The 18,001-nt window shown below is 32.8% G+C and overlaps 1 protein-coding gene and 1 long non-coding RNA gene across 2 annotated transcripts; both read left to right on the forward strand.

Moving 5' to 3' along the window:
* Window positions 1–3,213: 3,213 nt before the first annotated feature.
* On the forward strand, window positions 3,214–4,760 carry LOC116194807. Its single transcript, XM_031523700.1, has 2 exons — window positions 3,214–4,028; window positions 4,375–4,760. Exon 1 carries the CDS (start codon window positions 3,350–3,352, stop codon window positions 3,929–3,931), a length of 582 nt encoding a protein of 193 aa, XP_031379560.1. The 5' UTR covers window positions 3,214–3,349; the 3' UTR covers window positions 3,932–4,028; window positions 4,375–4,760.
* A 4,307-nt stretch (window positions 4,761–9,067) lies between these two features.
* On the forward strand, window positions 9,068–10,575 carry LOC116194506. The gene is made up of 2 exons (XR_004154446.1): window positions 9,068–9,505; window positions 10,089–10,575. It is a non-coding gene; the product is annotated as an uncharacterized LOC116194506 (long non-coding RNA).
* The last annotated feature ends 7,426 nt before the right edge of the window (window positions 10,576–18,001 follow it).

The raw sequence follows: 18,001 nt of genomic DNA on the forward strand, positions 1-18,001 counted from the left end.
TCCCGTTTGGGCCATTTTCGTTCACCTGAAATTTCACTTTGCAGTTGGGAAGACTGATACATTCAGCTATTTGACCTTTTTTTCCTTAGCCAAAAAAATATCTGACTATTTTTTTATGTCATTTTCACAGTATTGTTACATAAAGTGGCTTTGAGGGGCAGACCGGCTTTTAGTTGCTAGACCTCGTACTAATGGACGATACATAGCGAAGTTAACTTCTCGATTTTACCTCATTCTGTGACTTTTTTGCGCACGTAGATGAAAAGAATGGAATGTAGCACAAAAGAAGAGAGAGAAAGGGTATTCCCCTTCAACAAAGTATATAATTGATTATTGACGGTTTATCTGATGATCGTCACATATGTAACTGTAACTGTTTCTGAAACGATAACAGTTTTTCGAAATTCCGTCCAGTATACGAACCAGTCGTCCAATCCTGGCAACCCAATACACGAGCCAATGGCTGGACTCGATTGGCGTACAATCAGGGGTGGAACCAGTCAAGATTCATCCTCATTTGGAGTTTTCTCACGCATGAGGATTGACTGGGGTCAGCCAATCTATATACAGTAGTTGGCCATTATTAGATTCCTAAAGTTTTTACTTTTTTTTTGTCCTTTATTTGTTGACCGGTCAAAGGAGGAATTGGACGTCTTGATGCTTAACACCCACGGCAACGGTGGCTCTTTCAAAAGGGGAAGGTCTTTTCAAGTCAATCCTTCGGGACAAAAATTTCTAAACCAAATCAAACGTCTTCCAATTACAATTACAATTACAATATAGTGTTTGTTGTCAGTCTTATCCCTACTGATTGAGAAGTGACACATCCTAGTGTACAAAAGAAACAAGACAATGTAACTCGTATTTCCTTTGATATTTTGATTATTTTAATAATTTTTCTAAAATTTTCTTTTTCTTGATTGAACTTTGATTTGTTGAATGAAATTTATTCGAGATTAATTGTTTCGATATTAATCGTTTTGACATGATCTCTATTCGAGTTCCATTATGAGCGTCGCTTTTGTAACAGTAAGACTTTTCTAATTTACATAACTTGAATATTTTTTTATCCTTATTTCACAATCTAATAGAAATATTGTCTCCATTAACTTTCAGTAGTTTTATTTATTTATTTTTATTCTTTGGTTGAATTTTAATTTGTAGGATGATTTTTTTAAAACTAATTTCTTTTTAAAACTAATTTTTTTGTTATTGATTGTTTTAATAAAATATTTATTTCAATTTTAATTAAGAATATGAATAAATTTTAATATTTCAATATTTATATCGTTAAATTCATCAGCAATCGTCCGTGTAACGCACGGATTTTCATCTAATTATGCAAACTAAAAAAGATAGCCTCAGATAAACTTGTCAAAAGACTTTGACCCTTTTAAAAATAGAAAGAATTTCAAATGACAAAGGAAATCGGTTCTTTTCGTAAAATATCTTTTAAAAATTATAAAAAATCTTTTTTGTTGAAAAATAAATATCAACATGAAAAAAATTAAAAAAATTTAAGAAAATTCAATTAAAAAACCAAGCATTCAGATTCCATCTAACCAGGCCAACTTCGTCATTGCTTTTATATATATATATATATATATATCCACATGTTTGACTATGCGATCCAACATTGGCCGACCTGGTCTATGGAGAAACCAAAATATTTATTTGGTTTGTTGGTGTTACATTTGAAACCTTATTGGGGGAAAAATGGTGATTTGTAATCATGTGTGGTTGGACCGACATGGCGTGCTCCACCACTTTTAAAGTACTTAAATGCCAGTAATTCTGGTCTCTTCTAAGTTCAGATTTGCCACTTTTTGATTAGGAAACACTTTATGGGGCCCATTTTTGAAGAATTTTAATTTTATGGGTCCTGATACATCTTGGACTCAGTTCTCGCTTACTTATGTAATAAATCCAAACTTTTGATCAATTATACAATTTAAGAAGAGACCACATATACTATTGTTGAGCATGTCTTGAATTTTATATATGAGACGAACCCAATTGCATAACCAGCAGAACCGGTTGAATTTTCGTAAAGTGCAATTGAGCGAATGTTTTGGGAAATCTTTGACGACCCCTCATGACGCATTTCGAGCATTTTCTCCATTGGTGATGTTAGGGCTGAGGGTTTATCTATACTTGTACTCCAAAACACATAATCTTGAACAAGTAAATAGTGCTAAGTCATGCTGCCCATGGATATATGCATGACACACCAGTGCTCGAGCCCCGTGCTTGTAGGTGCAATCTCTTCCCTTTTTCTTTTTAATCTTTGTTATTTTGTGAATCTCTCTTTGATCAGGACATGAAGATTCCGTGATTTACTTTGAAAATTTTCAAAAAAATACTAAAATTTAAAGAGCTTATGTGTTGTCATTTAATGGTTTGAGCTCACACATATCAGCAAGATAAATCCTTGCTTGTGTATGGAAGAAAAAAGTCGTCAGTGTTAATTTGGAAAAGGGTCATTTTCTGAGGTTTTGCTTATAGTTGTTGGACGCATATGAGCAGGTCGGAAGCTACCTATAAAGAAAAAATATCAATATCCGGGCCCACATTTTTTTTCCCAATAAAGTTCTCCAAGGAGTTGGTTTTCTTGCCTCCAATAATATAATGTAAAATGGCAAGTCAACATTTGTACTTGGGCATGGCACATAATTTTCTCATCGAAAATCTAAAGATACGCGAGGATTATTCGATTCTAAGGCGAGACCTTCCTACACTCCTCAGAGCCATTGGTTTGACATAGGATGACCCACAACAAAGTATTGACCCAACAGTTCCAAGGATTTTATGAACGGTTTTTTATTAATATATCGTATGATTTCCTGATAAAATATTAAAATTTTGGAAAGAGATAAAGATCTTTTTCCTAAAATTCTTGTTTGGCCCATTTAATTTATATAATACCTACCTCTATTCAAGATTTTTCTATTAATATTTTTTTTTTGTTTAAGAGAAGTCTTGATATTCCAATAGAAAATATATAAATCAAAGAACTAAATACCAAAAGAGGACATAGTTTAGCATAGTACATGCTTTTATCTAGAGCCAAAAATTTCAGCATTCGATTCTTATCGATGGATTTTTGTGCCCTTTTATCTAACTTTTTAGAAAAACAAAACAATGAAATTAATAAATAAACAAAGGAAAATTGAGAGGAAGTCTTCTCCTTATCATGTCCCATCCGAAAGTACAAATATATAAATCCCCTTGGAAGTTCCTATCCCATTTGGAAACTCAGTCCTTTCTTCAACCTCATCTTCTCTAAATTTAATTCACTACAAATCAAAGCAACACTCTCTTCTTCAAGGAGAAGAAAACACTGTAAAACATGGGAAGCTGTCTCTCCTCTTCCAATAAGCGACAGGCTGCGCCCAAAAATGTCAGGATAGTTCACTTGAATGGCCTTGTGGAGGATTTTGATCCCCCAATCTTTGTCAACCAGCTAATCACTTCCAAGCCCCCAAAGCACTTCATCATCACCCCTTCCCAGCTCCTCTCCCCACTCTCCAAGCCCCTGAACTCGAACGCAAAGCTCGAGCCCGGACGTGTGTACTTCCTGCTACCTTACTCAACACTCCAGCCCGACGTTTCCCCGGCAAACTTGGCTACTCTAGTGAAGAAGCTCATGGAGAAGGCGAATTCCCAAAGACCAGGGAACAGGAGTCTTAGTGCCAGTCCTGGAGCAAGTCCGATGAGGTCGCCGGTGAGAGGTTTCATTTCGAATGCGTTCATTGGCTCCCCAGGAAGGAGCCCCACCCGATTCTATGAGCCTGAGGTGAGCTCGGTCGGGTACAAGTCACAGAAGTCTGTTAAGGCTTGGAGGCCACTCTTGGATACTATTAGAGAGAGATCATTCAACAGGAGGAGTGAGTCGGATTTGCAAGACAAGTTATCTGAAAAGCGGAACTAGGATTATGACAATGAAATCTTCTACTTTGTACTTTTTTCTGCCAAGGGGTGCCTGAAACCAGAACAGACGAGGCATGGAGAGTGATCTAGAAATTAAGGTGAGACACTTCATACAGAGATCTAATGTATAAAAAACTTGGGTTGAAACAAAAGGACGGGAAAAATAGGAGATGTGTGTGAAAATTGGAGGTCTAATTTGTAAAGCGCAGTACTTGGTTTTGTCTTGAGATCTTCATGTGGACAATCATTTTCTTGACGAGAAAATACTTAAGACGGATAACATCGAACAATCATTTTGTGAAGCCAAATTGTCATTACGCATCTGCTCAAGCTTTTCCCGGAACATGGTTCTCTTTCTTGCACATTTGATAGTGTTAGCCAGTGAAATCTCTTGAAATTCAGAGCCGCCTGTGGTTTTTATCTGTTCAACAACTTTTTGAGCAGGAAAATCTGACTCTTAAAGACGACCACAAGAAGGTTGCTCACCCGAAACATGAGATCCAGAAAACAAGCAAAGATGTAACTTCAGTCAAATGAAATGATCCAGGCTGTGAATATCGGCACAGAACAGAACACCAATTCCGTGCTTCTTTCATACGGCGAATGGAAATGGTCGTATTCCACAAAGTAATAGTTAAGCTGAAATTATGACATCCATTGATGCCTCCTTGCTATCAATTGCAATTCTTTTTTTTTTTTTTTTGGGTTACAATTGGAATTCTTTTCTGTTTGGGTGAAACGAGACACATGTTGAAGTAATTCTTGTTAGCGAAAGAAGTTAGTTGACATGTTTGGTGAACTGTCTTATCCTACTTCATAACGACCGTATTGATTGCTGAAATTCAGGAAACTAATTGGGTTAATCACCTATAAAAGTACAATTTTTGCATTTTTTCTAAATATAATACGACATTTCACTACAACACAAATGATTTATAGAAACAAAAATTAGAGACATTCAATTGTTTTGTTTCTAAATCTATACTTTTAAAAACAAATGAGGTATGTCTCTTATATGATGTCATTTGTCTCTAAATCTTTACTTTCAGGGACAAATAAAATCGTGTCTCCACATGATATATTATTTGTCTCTTAATTAAAAAAATTGTTGACTTAAGTATCAGCAATAGAGACTAATTTATACGCTTTTAAAGTGTATCAATGTATAGAGACTAATATAGAGTTGCTAAATTGAATTTGAAGCTTTTACGCTGCGTTTGGTTTCATAGTAGGATTTTAAAATCAGCTTTTGATTTTGAAAAAGAGTGGTATAAATGGAGTCCACCCTTTGACTTTGTATGAGTTATGCTGTTTTGTTGTAGAAAAAAGTAGTATAAATGAGACCCACTCTTTGATTTTTTTGAAGTTAAAAATTTTACAAGATAAGAATATAGTGTAATTCATTAATTTTACTTTATTCATTTCAATTTTTCACTCTTTCAATCTTTTTTTTTCTGGGAACCATTCCTTGTATGTATATATATATATATACACACACATCAGCTTTTTTTTCAATGCAAGTATTTTCTCTTGTCATGCTTTACATTTCTTTCTCGGTTCTTTATGTTCCTCATCATGTCTCTCTTCTCATTCTCTACTTAAATTTGACGACCACTTATACAAGAAAAATTCATCGACCACAAGAATTCCATTTATCTTCAATTCAATTCAAATTTAGAAATTTTTTAACGACCACAAAAAATTCAGCGACCACAACTCAACTCAACTCAATTGTTTGGCTTTAAAATTTTTTTTGACTCAATTCAATTCCACTTATCTTCAATAACGCAATTATTACTTTTCCCTTTTTTCTTTAATTTTTTAACCATTTAATTCAATTTTTAATACTAAATTTTCTCAACTATTAATTATTTTTTCCACAATTCAACAATACAATCATTACTTAATTATCATTTTCTCTCAACTATTCATTACTTTTTCACACTTTTTCTCATAATTCAACAACACAATCATTGCAAATCAATTAAAACCAAAACTCAACTCAACTCAATTCTAATATCAAACACAAAGTCTTTCCGCTTGACCAACAAATTATTTACAAAAATTATATCTGAAATTATCCAATATAATTTCAAATAGGAGCCTATCAAAAAAATTTCTTTAAAAGGATAAACTCTCAGAAAATAATTTTATTGGAATAAATATTATTAATTTGTAGGTTACTAAAAAATAAAACTTATAAATACAAATTATAAATGATTTATTTAGAATATAAATATTATCATTAAAATATAATAAATAATAAAAGTTGCAAATTTAGACAAGGAACATTGGTGCATTGGATAAGGCGATGTTCTATTAAAATGGATGTCATGGGTTTGATTCTCTCTGGTGTAGAATTAATTATGTTGGTGGATTGAGTTGGTTTGTTTGAATTTGGAACCCGCCACTTGGTTCCATAAAAAGTATTTAGAAACAATTGAACTAATTTTTAGAGGCAAATCATTTGTTTCTAATTGAACTAATTAGAAACAAATAATAATTTGTTTCAAATTTGTCCCTCAAGATCTATACAAATAGCACCAATAGTATCAATTAATTTATTTGTCTGTAAAAGTTATAGAGGCAAATAAAGTCTATAGAGACATATAATTCCGTTTCAATAGCTCATTTGTGTTGTAGTGTTTAGAAAATATCACATCAAGGGACGACCTTTGAAAAATAACACAGAAAGACATGACATTTGCATTCTTTTCATAATATAGCACGACTTTTGAAAAATAGCATAGAAATACACGACATTTAGATTAGTTGCGCATCTAGCACGAAGTCAATTATTCCATCAAATGGTAACGGCTATCGTTAGTTCCATGTTAGCTATTATCATTACATTTAATGAAATAATTGACGTCGTGCTAGAATCGTAACTAAACCTGAAAGCCGTGCATTTCTGTGTTATTTTTAAAAAGTCATGCTATATTTAAGAAAAATTGCAAAATGTAGTACATTTTTTGTTATTTTCTAAAGGTCATACTATATTTAGAAAAAAATACAAAGGTTATGCATCTTTATACTATTTTCTAAAGGTCGTGTTCCATTTAAAAAAAAAATGCAAAGCTCGTGCCTTTTTACATGATTAATGCCAACTAATTTACTCTCTAGCTGTGTTGTGTCATCCTTTCACAAGTCTTGGATCGCTCTGGATGAGTCGCTCCAAATGTTACCATATAACGCGAGCAAGCTGTACTGATTCTTTTAAGGTGCGGGAAAAGTATGATTTTGATCATCTACCATTGAGTAATTTTTTGTTTTCGTCCTTTTTTTTTATTTCTTGTTCTATTTTCATCCTTTACCTTCATTTACTTTATGTTTTAATCCTTATGTTACTAATAACGTTAAATTATGCTCAGTTGAAGCCACATCAGCTGCCATATGTGATGCTCATTCCACAACATGAACATTAAAAAAAGGTAGTCAATAAATTATAAATAGAAAACTAGTTGGCTTCTTCCTCCATGTGGGCGCAAGAAATTTGGCTAAGGACCAGGAGAAAAAAAAAAAAAAAGGTTTCTCGTGCTCTGCAAGTACAATTCACCCCAAAAAAAGAGAAAACAACGGCAACTCATCTTCTTCTTTTTCATCTTCCACTCCTACTCTAAAATATTGAATAGAGCTCTAAGGCTTCATTTCATTGATGGATTTCACGTACCTATATACACGCTCACAATGGAGGCTCTGGTGGGCTGCGATTGTCTTTTTTTGGGATGGGCGGTAGCCAACTAATTTTTGGTTTATGATTTATTGACTTTTTTCCCTTTTTTTCGTTTATGACGTTGAATGAGTGCAGCTGATACAATACAATTAACTGGTGTAAGTAACGAAAGGACAAAAATAAAAAAAGTATATGAAGGTAAAGGATGAAAACATAAGAAAAAAATAGAAAAAAGGTTAAAATAGAAAAGTATTATTTGATAGAGGAACAAAACCATACTTTTCCCTTTAAGGTGCATAAATATGAGAAAATGTAATGAGAATTCGGTATGACAAGAAAAGCGGAGTTTGCGATCGAGTGGCCAAAAACTATAAGCTTAAGGAAAGAGATAAGGCAAGTTGCCCAATAAGGTCATTTCTTCTCCTTATTATATTAACAAATAATAGACAGAATGCGTTGCACGAAATTAAACATGATTTTTTTTATATTTCAATTATATAAATTATTGTTATAAATAATAATTTAAAATCAATAAAAGTATACTCTATTACTATTATATATAAAAATAATAATATTATTATTATTTTATGAGTAAGATAATGAAAAAATTAGTACATTAGTACAAATTAAAGATATAAAAAAATTAAAAAACTCATGTCTGCCAATTTGAGAAGAGATGCATAAAAAAAATTCCAACCACATTACATCATGGTAATACATTGTGTCTCACATTAACTACATACATAAATTGGAGAATCCCAAAATTTAACCAAAGTTTACATGTTAGAAAAGCAAGCAGTTGAAGAACTCACCTTCATGGTAGACGTACCAAAATAAAATTGTGTGCATACAAAAAATTAAAGAACTCGCATTTAGTGGTGGCAATATTTTTTTCAGAGCCAAATCGGTACGTCCGCTATTTATATATAGATAAACATCAAATCTATATCTATAAAAGGACATATGATCTGATTTGATTTTTGAAAACTAAATATAATTTTACTTATTTTTTTATTTGAGATATTTCATAAAATATTTTTATTGAAAATAAAAAATTGAGAAAATAATGATTACACTCATAAATCTGTATCTATTTTAAAAAATTTAAAAATTTGTTTAAAGAAAAAGTTCAAAACATCGAGAAAATAACAACAGTCTCACAAATATAATAAATTGAAAAAACATTTTATGAATAAAGTTAAAAAGTCGAGAATATAATGACCTATCTCATAAATCAACATTATATATTTAAAAAATTAAAAACTTTGTGTATAAAAGAAAACATTAAAAAATCGAAAAAATTTCATTTAACGATCCGAAATGAATTTAATAAAATGCTCTTATCTATACAATATATAAAAGTGTGAACCTCCTTTCATTGTTCCCCACATTTAAGTTCCAAAAATACCCTTTCAATTTACATAAAATGACATAACTATCCTCTTCCTACCATGCCCTTGCAACTATTCACTCATGTTTAAAAATTTGCACCTGTCAATTCCTTCTTCTCCTCCTACCATGCCCCGTTATAAATGTTATATTATCATATAAATATGTGTGTTATAGAAATTAGGTAAAAAAAATGACTTGCAAAATAAAAAATTTAATAATCCATTTGTATTCAAGTTACAAAACTTTAATTTTAATTTTGATTTTGATTGAGGAAAATAAAAAAAAAAAAAATGTACGCTGCACAGGTGAAATATGAGGCATGTCAGAGATGAATCAGTCAAATGCAAAATTAGTATTTTTTTATATATATATATATATATATATATATATCGGTTGCTAAAACAGAGAAGCCTCCACATTGCTAGGCTTCCCGATGATGCAAGAATTGCAATCTCTCAGTTGAGACCGGATCTCCTCCCATTTCTTGCAAAGTGCAGTTCGTTCTCGAAGGTAACTTTGGATTCTTTTTCTGTTGACTCGGGAATATGACATTCTCTGTTACTTCCTTTAATTTTAATCTCGCCACTGCACTTCTTCATCCAATCCTGGGGTGTAAGGCGCCTCCAAGTTCCATGCACGGGGAGTATGACAATGGTCGCACGCCAACTGTTTGAGGAAATGCCCCTGCGAAATCTTTGTATTTTCAAGTGCTGTTGTTCTACCTGTATGACTTTCCAAATGTTGGTATAGTTAGGACATATTATCATATCAGTCACCCAGCCGAAAAAAAATGAAAAATATAAAATTAAAAGAAAACTTCTCCCTCTAAGTCCAACAAATTATAGCCTCGAAAAGATTGATTCTTCTTATACCTTGGAGCCCCATACTGTTGATGGGTCGGAAAAATCAATGCACAGCTTCAATTTTTTATGCAAGTATAGTGATTTTATGCATCATTCAAATGCCTCTAATTCTATTTCGTTTGTTACTGCTATGCTAATATTGCTCGTATATGGTATCAATGAGGTAGTAGCTTTTGATGCGCATGTTTTCTCCTTAAATATCGTGATCCTGATGATGTTTTCGGATGAAGATTTTCCAATTTCAGGGTTTTCTGGGGAGAGAATGGATTTGGATCTTACAAGAGGGACGGAGAGAGTGGATTCTAGGTGTTGTCTGCCACTTTGAGGATGGACTTCTTAGTACTTAAAGGCCCGCCCCCCGTTTTTTTTTTTTTTTTTCCTTTCCTGCTCTTTGATCCCTCTGCTGAGTGTCTCTATAATGACCCTTAGTCCATATCCAAAGCAACGAGCAATTTTCAAAAGAAACATAGAAGCATAGCAATCCCGATAAAATCCTTAAAGAAAATTTCACGTGCAATGCACGTGTATATCTACCTAGGCGGTTGGAGCTTGGCCACCATGTCCAGTGGCTACCCCAAAAATGGTGATCTCTTGGCATCTTTGCTTTTTGAAGCTGGAGTTATAAGGCTTCTCATTTTGGTCCCAGTGTTCCATCTCAAGCGATTATTATCATAGCCATTTGAAATTCAAGTTCATAATCAAAGGGTTTTTCGACAATTAACCAATTTTCGTCAAACTCATGAAGATAAAATAATTAACCACTTATATAGTGCTTCGCGTGCAATGCACGCACCTACCTACTAGTACTATAAAAAAAATTAAAAACTTTGTTTTTGAAAGAAAAATTAAAATATTAGAAAAAATTCAAAAAACATTGTTGTAATTTGATCCCTTAATTTTATATTCATTTTATGCTAGCTCTAATACTTTCTCTATAATTAAAGTATATTCATTTTCTATCACAAAAATCAGTTGAAAATTGAAAGCAAGGAAGCAACTGTTGAGTGGTACTTACTCGTTTGGTTCAGGGATGGATTTAGAAACTTTGTCCGAGGGGGGCGAAGTTCATAAGGAATTTTATATCGTAAAGTCAAGGCGGATGAAATAAGATAATTTCATTAAAAAATTGATAAACTCGAAAAGCTATCTCTGGTTTGGTTCCACCTTAGCATTCCAAGAGACTGCTTCATCAGCTGGTTGGCTATCAAAAGCAGTCTTTCCATGCTCGATCAAGTTGCTACTTGGAGCATGTGGATGGAAACATCTTGTTTTTGTGATGATGATATGTAGAGTAGAAATCTTTTTCATTATTTATTTATTTATTTTGGCTCTTGTCACTTCACAAAGCAGGTATGGAGCAAGGTTTTGCAGTAAAGTGGAACTGATAAAGCCGTTGGAAATTGGGAAGCTCAGTTCTCTTGGGCCGAATTATTCTTGTTTTAGCAAAGTTCTGTTATGTTTTCTCGGCTTTTGCTTGGTGTATTGGGCCTAATGCTTTTGCATGAACTTGTGTTGGGTCCACGGTTGATCTTAATCGGAAAATTGAAAAATATTTCATTAAATTTTTTTAATACGATTCAACATTAATCATTTATACTTTTAGGACCAAAAACAAGTATTGTTAAGTTACTCGAGCATGTCTCTTCCCATTTTGTATTCATTCTTACATTTTAATAATCAATTGATAAAAAAATAAAATATGCTCCGCGGCATTATAAATTTACTAAGATTGAAAATAGTTTTTTCATGAGAAAGTAATATATCTCAAATAAATTGATTTAAATTAAATCATTGCAACAAGTTTTAACTTGAAATGGACTCAATAAAATACTCTTAATCATACTAATTTTTATACTTGCAAGAACCCCATTAATTCCTATAGATAATATTCTAATTAGTTATGCTGTATTCTATGGCATTATTTTTACTCAACTGTCAATTTCTATCTAACCGTTTAATATAATGATTATTTTGTTACTTCAATGTTATTTTATATCTGTAGAAGATAAGCATGTGATAATTGAAATAAAAAAATATTGAAGGAGGCTATACTATGAAAAAGAAGAAAATAAAATATTTAAAAATTCTAACAAATAGAATCCATTGTAATCTTATTGTCAACTATCAATCAATTGTTTTTTAAAATGAATCTGCAGTAATGCACGGGTTACTTTTGCTTGTATTAATAGCTATCAGGTTTCATTGAATACAATCAGGTCGGATTTCAATGCACAAGTTATGAACTATTTCAGCCGGTACGCATTGGCGAGACCAAAGGTGGCCTTGCCATTTAGGGGTGGCAATTCGTATCGTGTTGTGTTTATATGTGTTGTGTTTAAACGGGTTCGTGTCATCGAAGTCAGTACCTGTACACGACACGATTATTAAACGGGTCAGGTTTTACATACACGAACACGACATGTTTATATTCATATCAACCCGTACACGACACATTTAAACCTGTTTATTGAAATGTGTCACAATACGTACACGTATCCATACACGACACGATTATACCCGATTACTCGGACATGTCAACACGACCTTTTTATACACGACATGTTTATTCAACCCGGTTAACCATTCAAAATTAGGGTTAGTGGAAGAGTATTTTGGTAAATTCAGTTAGATAAACGGGTTAACAGGTTACACGATTAAATAACACGATTAAACACGTCTAAATAAACAGGTTTAATCATGTATAATCGGATTACACGAGTTCAACCCGATAAGACACGTTTATTAACTGTATCTAAACGGGTTGGACCGGTTTAGACCAAATACCAAAAATGCCCAACCCGAACCCGTTTAACTCCGTGTCGTGTTATCGTGTCGTGTCAAATATTGCCGGCCCTATTGCCACTGCATGCTCATAATCATACTGCACTGAGTATATACTGACTGAAATAGTTTATAATCCTGTGCCTCGCCAGTGCAGTTTCAGGCTAAGCCACCTTGATCTGATTTTGGGAGGGCTCGAGGCCTCGCCGCCGGCCACTAGCGACTAGAGATACCGATTTGGGGGTGATAGCCAGCGATGTGGCCCCTCGATGCCCCCTACCCATATCCTCTCCAATTTGGGGGTTATTATTGTGTTAGATTTGATTTTTAAAAAAGTGAAAAAGAAAGATTAAATATTAAAAATAATTTTTTTGGACGGAAAATGTTATCTTTGATGGAAATCGTGGCATCTGGACTAAAATAGCAAGAAAGCAAAAGGTTGAGGACAAAGTAGCAAAAAAGATAAACGGCTTAGGACCAAAGCGGCAAAATCTCCAAACATTGAGGACCAAAATTATCTTTTTACCAATATTTTACAATAATATTTTGGACATAAAAATTAAAAATTGTAATAATTTTTGCACCAAAGTTGTAAAATGTAAATCATCAATTATGGATTTATGGCATTAATAGTTGCTGGCTTGACTCCTTCATGTTGGTTGGCATCTCAAGCTTTATTCACGTAGCTCCTACGTCATCATTTTCAAATTAAAAATAAGATAAAAATTAAAAATTAAAAATAAAATAAATAAAAATAAATATTTAATATATTTTAATTATTTTAAATTTTCATTTTGATAATTAATTTATTTTATTTTTATATTAAAATTTTCCCTTTCACTTTAAATTTCATTTTCATTTTCTCATTGTTTGTTTGTTCATTTAATTTTTCAAATACTTCTTAAATTTATTTTTTATTAAATTTTGTTTCTAATTTTGATTAATTTTGATTGTTTGATTTACAATTTAATTTCACTCAACTATTTCTAATTTTGATTCATTTTCTCATTTCAAAATTTAAAAATACTTGTTTCTAATTTTGATTTTGATTTTTAATTTAAAAATGTCACCAACTGCCATGCAAGAGCCACGTCAACAACCTTGACATGTCAATAGCCACCAAGGATCCCTTTGAGCAATTACTAACGCCGTTAGCTCAAAATTGACGATTTGTATAACAATGTTACAAATGTACGAAAAACGTTTGCACAAAAATATTACAGGTTTTAGTTAGATATTTTATGTAAGTGTTACAAATGTAAAAGGTTTCGTGCCAATTGCGTAAGTCTCCCAAAGTCACCCAATAGAAGGATAATTTTGAAATTTATGGATAGAGCTTAGTAGCAACCTACAACCCACCCAAGGGTCAATTTCCCTGCCCCAACCTATCCACCCTTTTCTAGGGTGTGGATCAGTATAACGGTATTAAATCAAATATACTCTAATTCATATCAAACCATAAATACTCTAATATCTTATCAAATAAATGGAATGAAGAAACTATATCTCTATATATAATATATAAAGCTTGGGGCAATCACTAGAGGCTACCACTCTCACACATTTGGCAAAATAGAGCCCTCTCATGCATTTGTAACAGCACACGTCAATTAGTAATATGCATCTAATACATATTGTGAATCCATATATCTATACATATTATGCAAAGCCCAGGGCAATCATTAGAGGTCGCCATCTATGCACATTTGGCAAAATAAAGCATTCTCATGCATTTGTAACTGCCCACGCTAATTAGTGATATGCATTTAATACATATTGTGAATAATATAATTTTAATGGCATAAATATTTAATATATAATTATAAATAAAAAGAAACTAATTATTTAAAAATTGTGAATTTTGAAATAATCTAAATTCATATGTTTTATTATTTTATGCATGTAAAACAGTAAAAGATATATCAAATTTTGATTTTGTACATTAGTGTGAAATATTAACAAATTTAAGTTAGACCAAAAATAAGCAAAAGCATTCAATATTATGATTAAAAACAAACTAGTTCAAAAATCATGATTTCAAAATAATTTAGCATTACATACTTTACTCTCATGTATGTAAAAATATTTCGAATCTTATCTTAGTATATTAGAATAACATGATTTACAAATTTAAGTCAAAACTCAAAATAATTATGAATATTCCATATTATAATTAAAAAACTAATTACGGAAAAAATCATGGGTTTTGAAATAATATAAAATGATATACTTTAGTACTATCTTACGCATGTAGAAATATATCAAATTGTAAATTGACATCTAAGAGTGAAATAATTATAAATTCAAGTTAAACTCAAAATAAACATAAATTTATACATTTTGGTTAGCAAGAAACTAATTATCAAAATAATCAATTTTGAAATTATTTAAAATTTATACTTTACTATCTTATTTAAAAATATATTGAATTTTAACTATGTATATTAAAGTTAAATAATTTATAAATTTAAATTAAAGTACAAAATGAAGTTTTCACAACTAATATTACTTGCTTGAAAATGTAAAGAGATTTTTTAGAAAATTAATAATTTTTAATTTTCATAAAAAAACTGAATACATTCTGAATTTAAATTGACTCATTGTTTAAAATGCAAATAATTTTAATTTAAAATTCCAAGTTAATTAAAATTGTTTGACGTTAAAAATATTAATTTTATGATTGATTAATTATGATTTAGAAGATGACATTTTGAAATCAAACCGACTTTTAAAATTTTGATGTTAAAAATTTAAAAGTTTTTTTAGGAGCTACAAATCTAATTGTTTACCATAATATTAATTAAAATAAACTTATTTAGATATTTAAGTATTTCAATAAAGTTAGTTCACTGCATTAGTTTTAGTAAAATATTTTATATTAAATGTTAATTTGAAAGTTATCAAGAGATAAATTATAAACTTATTAAAATTGAATCAAATTAAATGATAAACTAAAATCCATCACAAATAATAGCTTCGCGCAAAGTGCAGATGGATCACTACAGAAAAAGGGGCCTAGTCCGACATTTATATCCTGACATTATGCAAAACGTCAAGAAAAAATAGTCAGAATGGGTCAATCCCGATGTTCTGAAAAACGTCAGGATTGACCAGCTTATGTTAACTCTATGCTTACGTTTTGGAATTTTGCCCGACTTTTTGGTAAACGTCGCCGTAAAGGGGTCAGGGCCAACCCATTTTTCATCAGTGATGATGCCTTTCAAACATCGATGTTTGTTTTTAAAAAAAATCATGAGCGGGAAAATTCCCACTCATTCGAAAATAAAACTGGGTGAAGGTTAAGGTATTTGCAGGACTCAATTAAATTGATGAGGAAACTTGCTTCAGAAGCAGCTATTGGCTTCGCAGAGAGGAAATGAGGAAGCAGACCCTGTTACAGCACTAACCGAACAGAGGCATAGAGGATTGATATATGTGAATGAGCATTTTGAAGGTTGGAAAGCTGAGTGTCTGAGGATACTGCAATAGAAGTATAACAGGGAGACCCCATCTTTTGCACCGAACGGAGAGGCACTTGAACCCCTGAGCGCATCGGCGACTTTAACCACAAGGGTTGTCTGCCCTTCTTGTAGTTCAAGTTCAAGAAGGATGAGACGAAGCTTCCTTTCGGCGAGGTTGAGATTCTTCGGGAGAACTAGGATCTGATTAAGAGGCAAATTGATCTTGAAGAAGTGGAAGTCTTGTCTGCAGCAGACCTGTTGCTCTTGCTGGAGCCGGTACCCTTGTCTCACTGTTGAATTAGACGCCTGCTTCGCCAGGAAAACCCATTGCTATCTTCTTGCTGTGGTAAATAAAGAAAAAGAAAACACTGTTTGAACTATTGCAGGTCTTAGTTCCGGCGAGTTCCCTGGAGTGACAAACATCATAGTTTTGAGTTGGAGATACTCATGAAAGTTTCCATGCACGCATTGCATTGGCAGCCTCTCTCTCTTTATTTCTTTCCCCTTTTGGATAAGCACTGTTGCATTATATTGGAGAATTGGAACTGTAATCCTCTCTTTCTAAGCCTTTTTTTTCCCCCTGCGTTTCAGTGATGGTAAATGATGGAATACAATAAGGAATCTTTGTGTATCCTTGCACCGTGCGGTAGAATGGAATACAATACCCATGAATCATTACTGCACGATAGCCTTCATGAAGTAGCTGGAGAAATGTGAGACCTGATATTTTTTTTTTAATTTCAAATAGTTTATATATATATACACATACATTTACTTACATGTTATATAAGTGTATATATATATATATATATATTATGTACATATTCTGAAGCATAAAAAAAAAAGAAAAGAAAAAAAAGAGGTAGTGGTGCTATGGACCCCACGTGGCTCAACCTTTCCCCTCCTGTCTCCCAGCATCATTTCCATCGCCTCAGCATTCACATTATTCATGTATTTATTTATTTATTCACGGGGGAAAGGGGAAGAAGAAAACGATGCAGAACAAGAGAAAAACAGAGCACAAGAGCACGAGAGAGAGAGAAGTGTGGAGATGGCAAGAAGAGCTGAGCTCGTGCAAAGTTCTGTTGAGCTCATCTTTTACGCATGGATGAAATCTCCTGCCGTCAATCGCCAATGAGCTCAGGGATCGAGGAGACTGAATCCTAGCACTCAAAAAGGTTCGATCCAATGAGCTATATTTCTTGGAGTTGTCGGTGAGTACTTTATTCCATTGTAAAATAATATATATATATATATATATGTATGATATGTGAATATTCTATTCCCTTGCGAAATCATGTGTTATGATTATATAAATTATTTAAGATGAATGTAGTGGTAGTTAGATTAAGGAATCGGTATTGCTATGTTGTGTGAACGGATCTGAGCAATATGGCCCTTGTGATTCACCTTAACTTGGGATATGTAGTGTGATTGAGTATGTGGATCGTGTAAGAAATATATGATGATAATGTGATTCAATTGGGAATATGATTGGAATTGTATTTGTGTATGCAGATGTTGTGATAATTTGGGAATAAGAATTTGGTGTGGATTTATGATGTGTGATGACTTGGTTGCAGTTGATTGTGTTTGTGATTGTTGTTTGACTATAGCCATGGGACCGCTGGACCCGGCGGATTACAAAATGGGCCATATCGGTCACTGGACCCAGCGGAATACAAATAGGGTCTGATCGGCCGCTGGACCTGGCAAAATATAAAGAGGGGCATGATCGGCCGCTGGACCCGGCGGAATAGAAAAAGGAGCCCGATCGGCCGCTAAGACCAGGCAGAATACAAACTGAGGTCAACTCTTACCGCCAGAGGTTAATAGGCGGCCCCCGCTCATGAAATATGGAGATGGGTAGTTGAGAATGATATGAGGGAGATGTGCGGGGT

This window comes from Punica granatum, chromosome 2 (assembly GCF_007655135.1).
Source record: "Punica granatum isolate Tunisia-2019 chromosome 2, ASM765513v2, whole genome shotgun sequence".
NCBI lineage: Eukaryota > Viridiplantae > Streptophyta > Magnoliopsida > Myrtales > Lythraceae > Punica > Punica granatum.

What these genes read in the sequence shown, in the direction of transcription:
- LOC116194807 (XM_031523700.1), top strand. Translation starts at nt 3,350, where the DNA reads ATGGGAAGCTGTCTCTCCTCTTCCAATAAGCGACAGGCTGCGCCCAAA.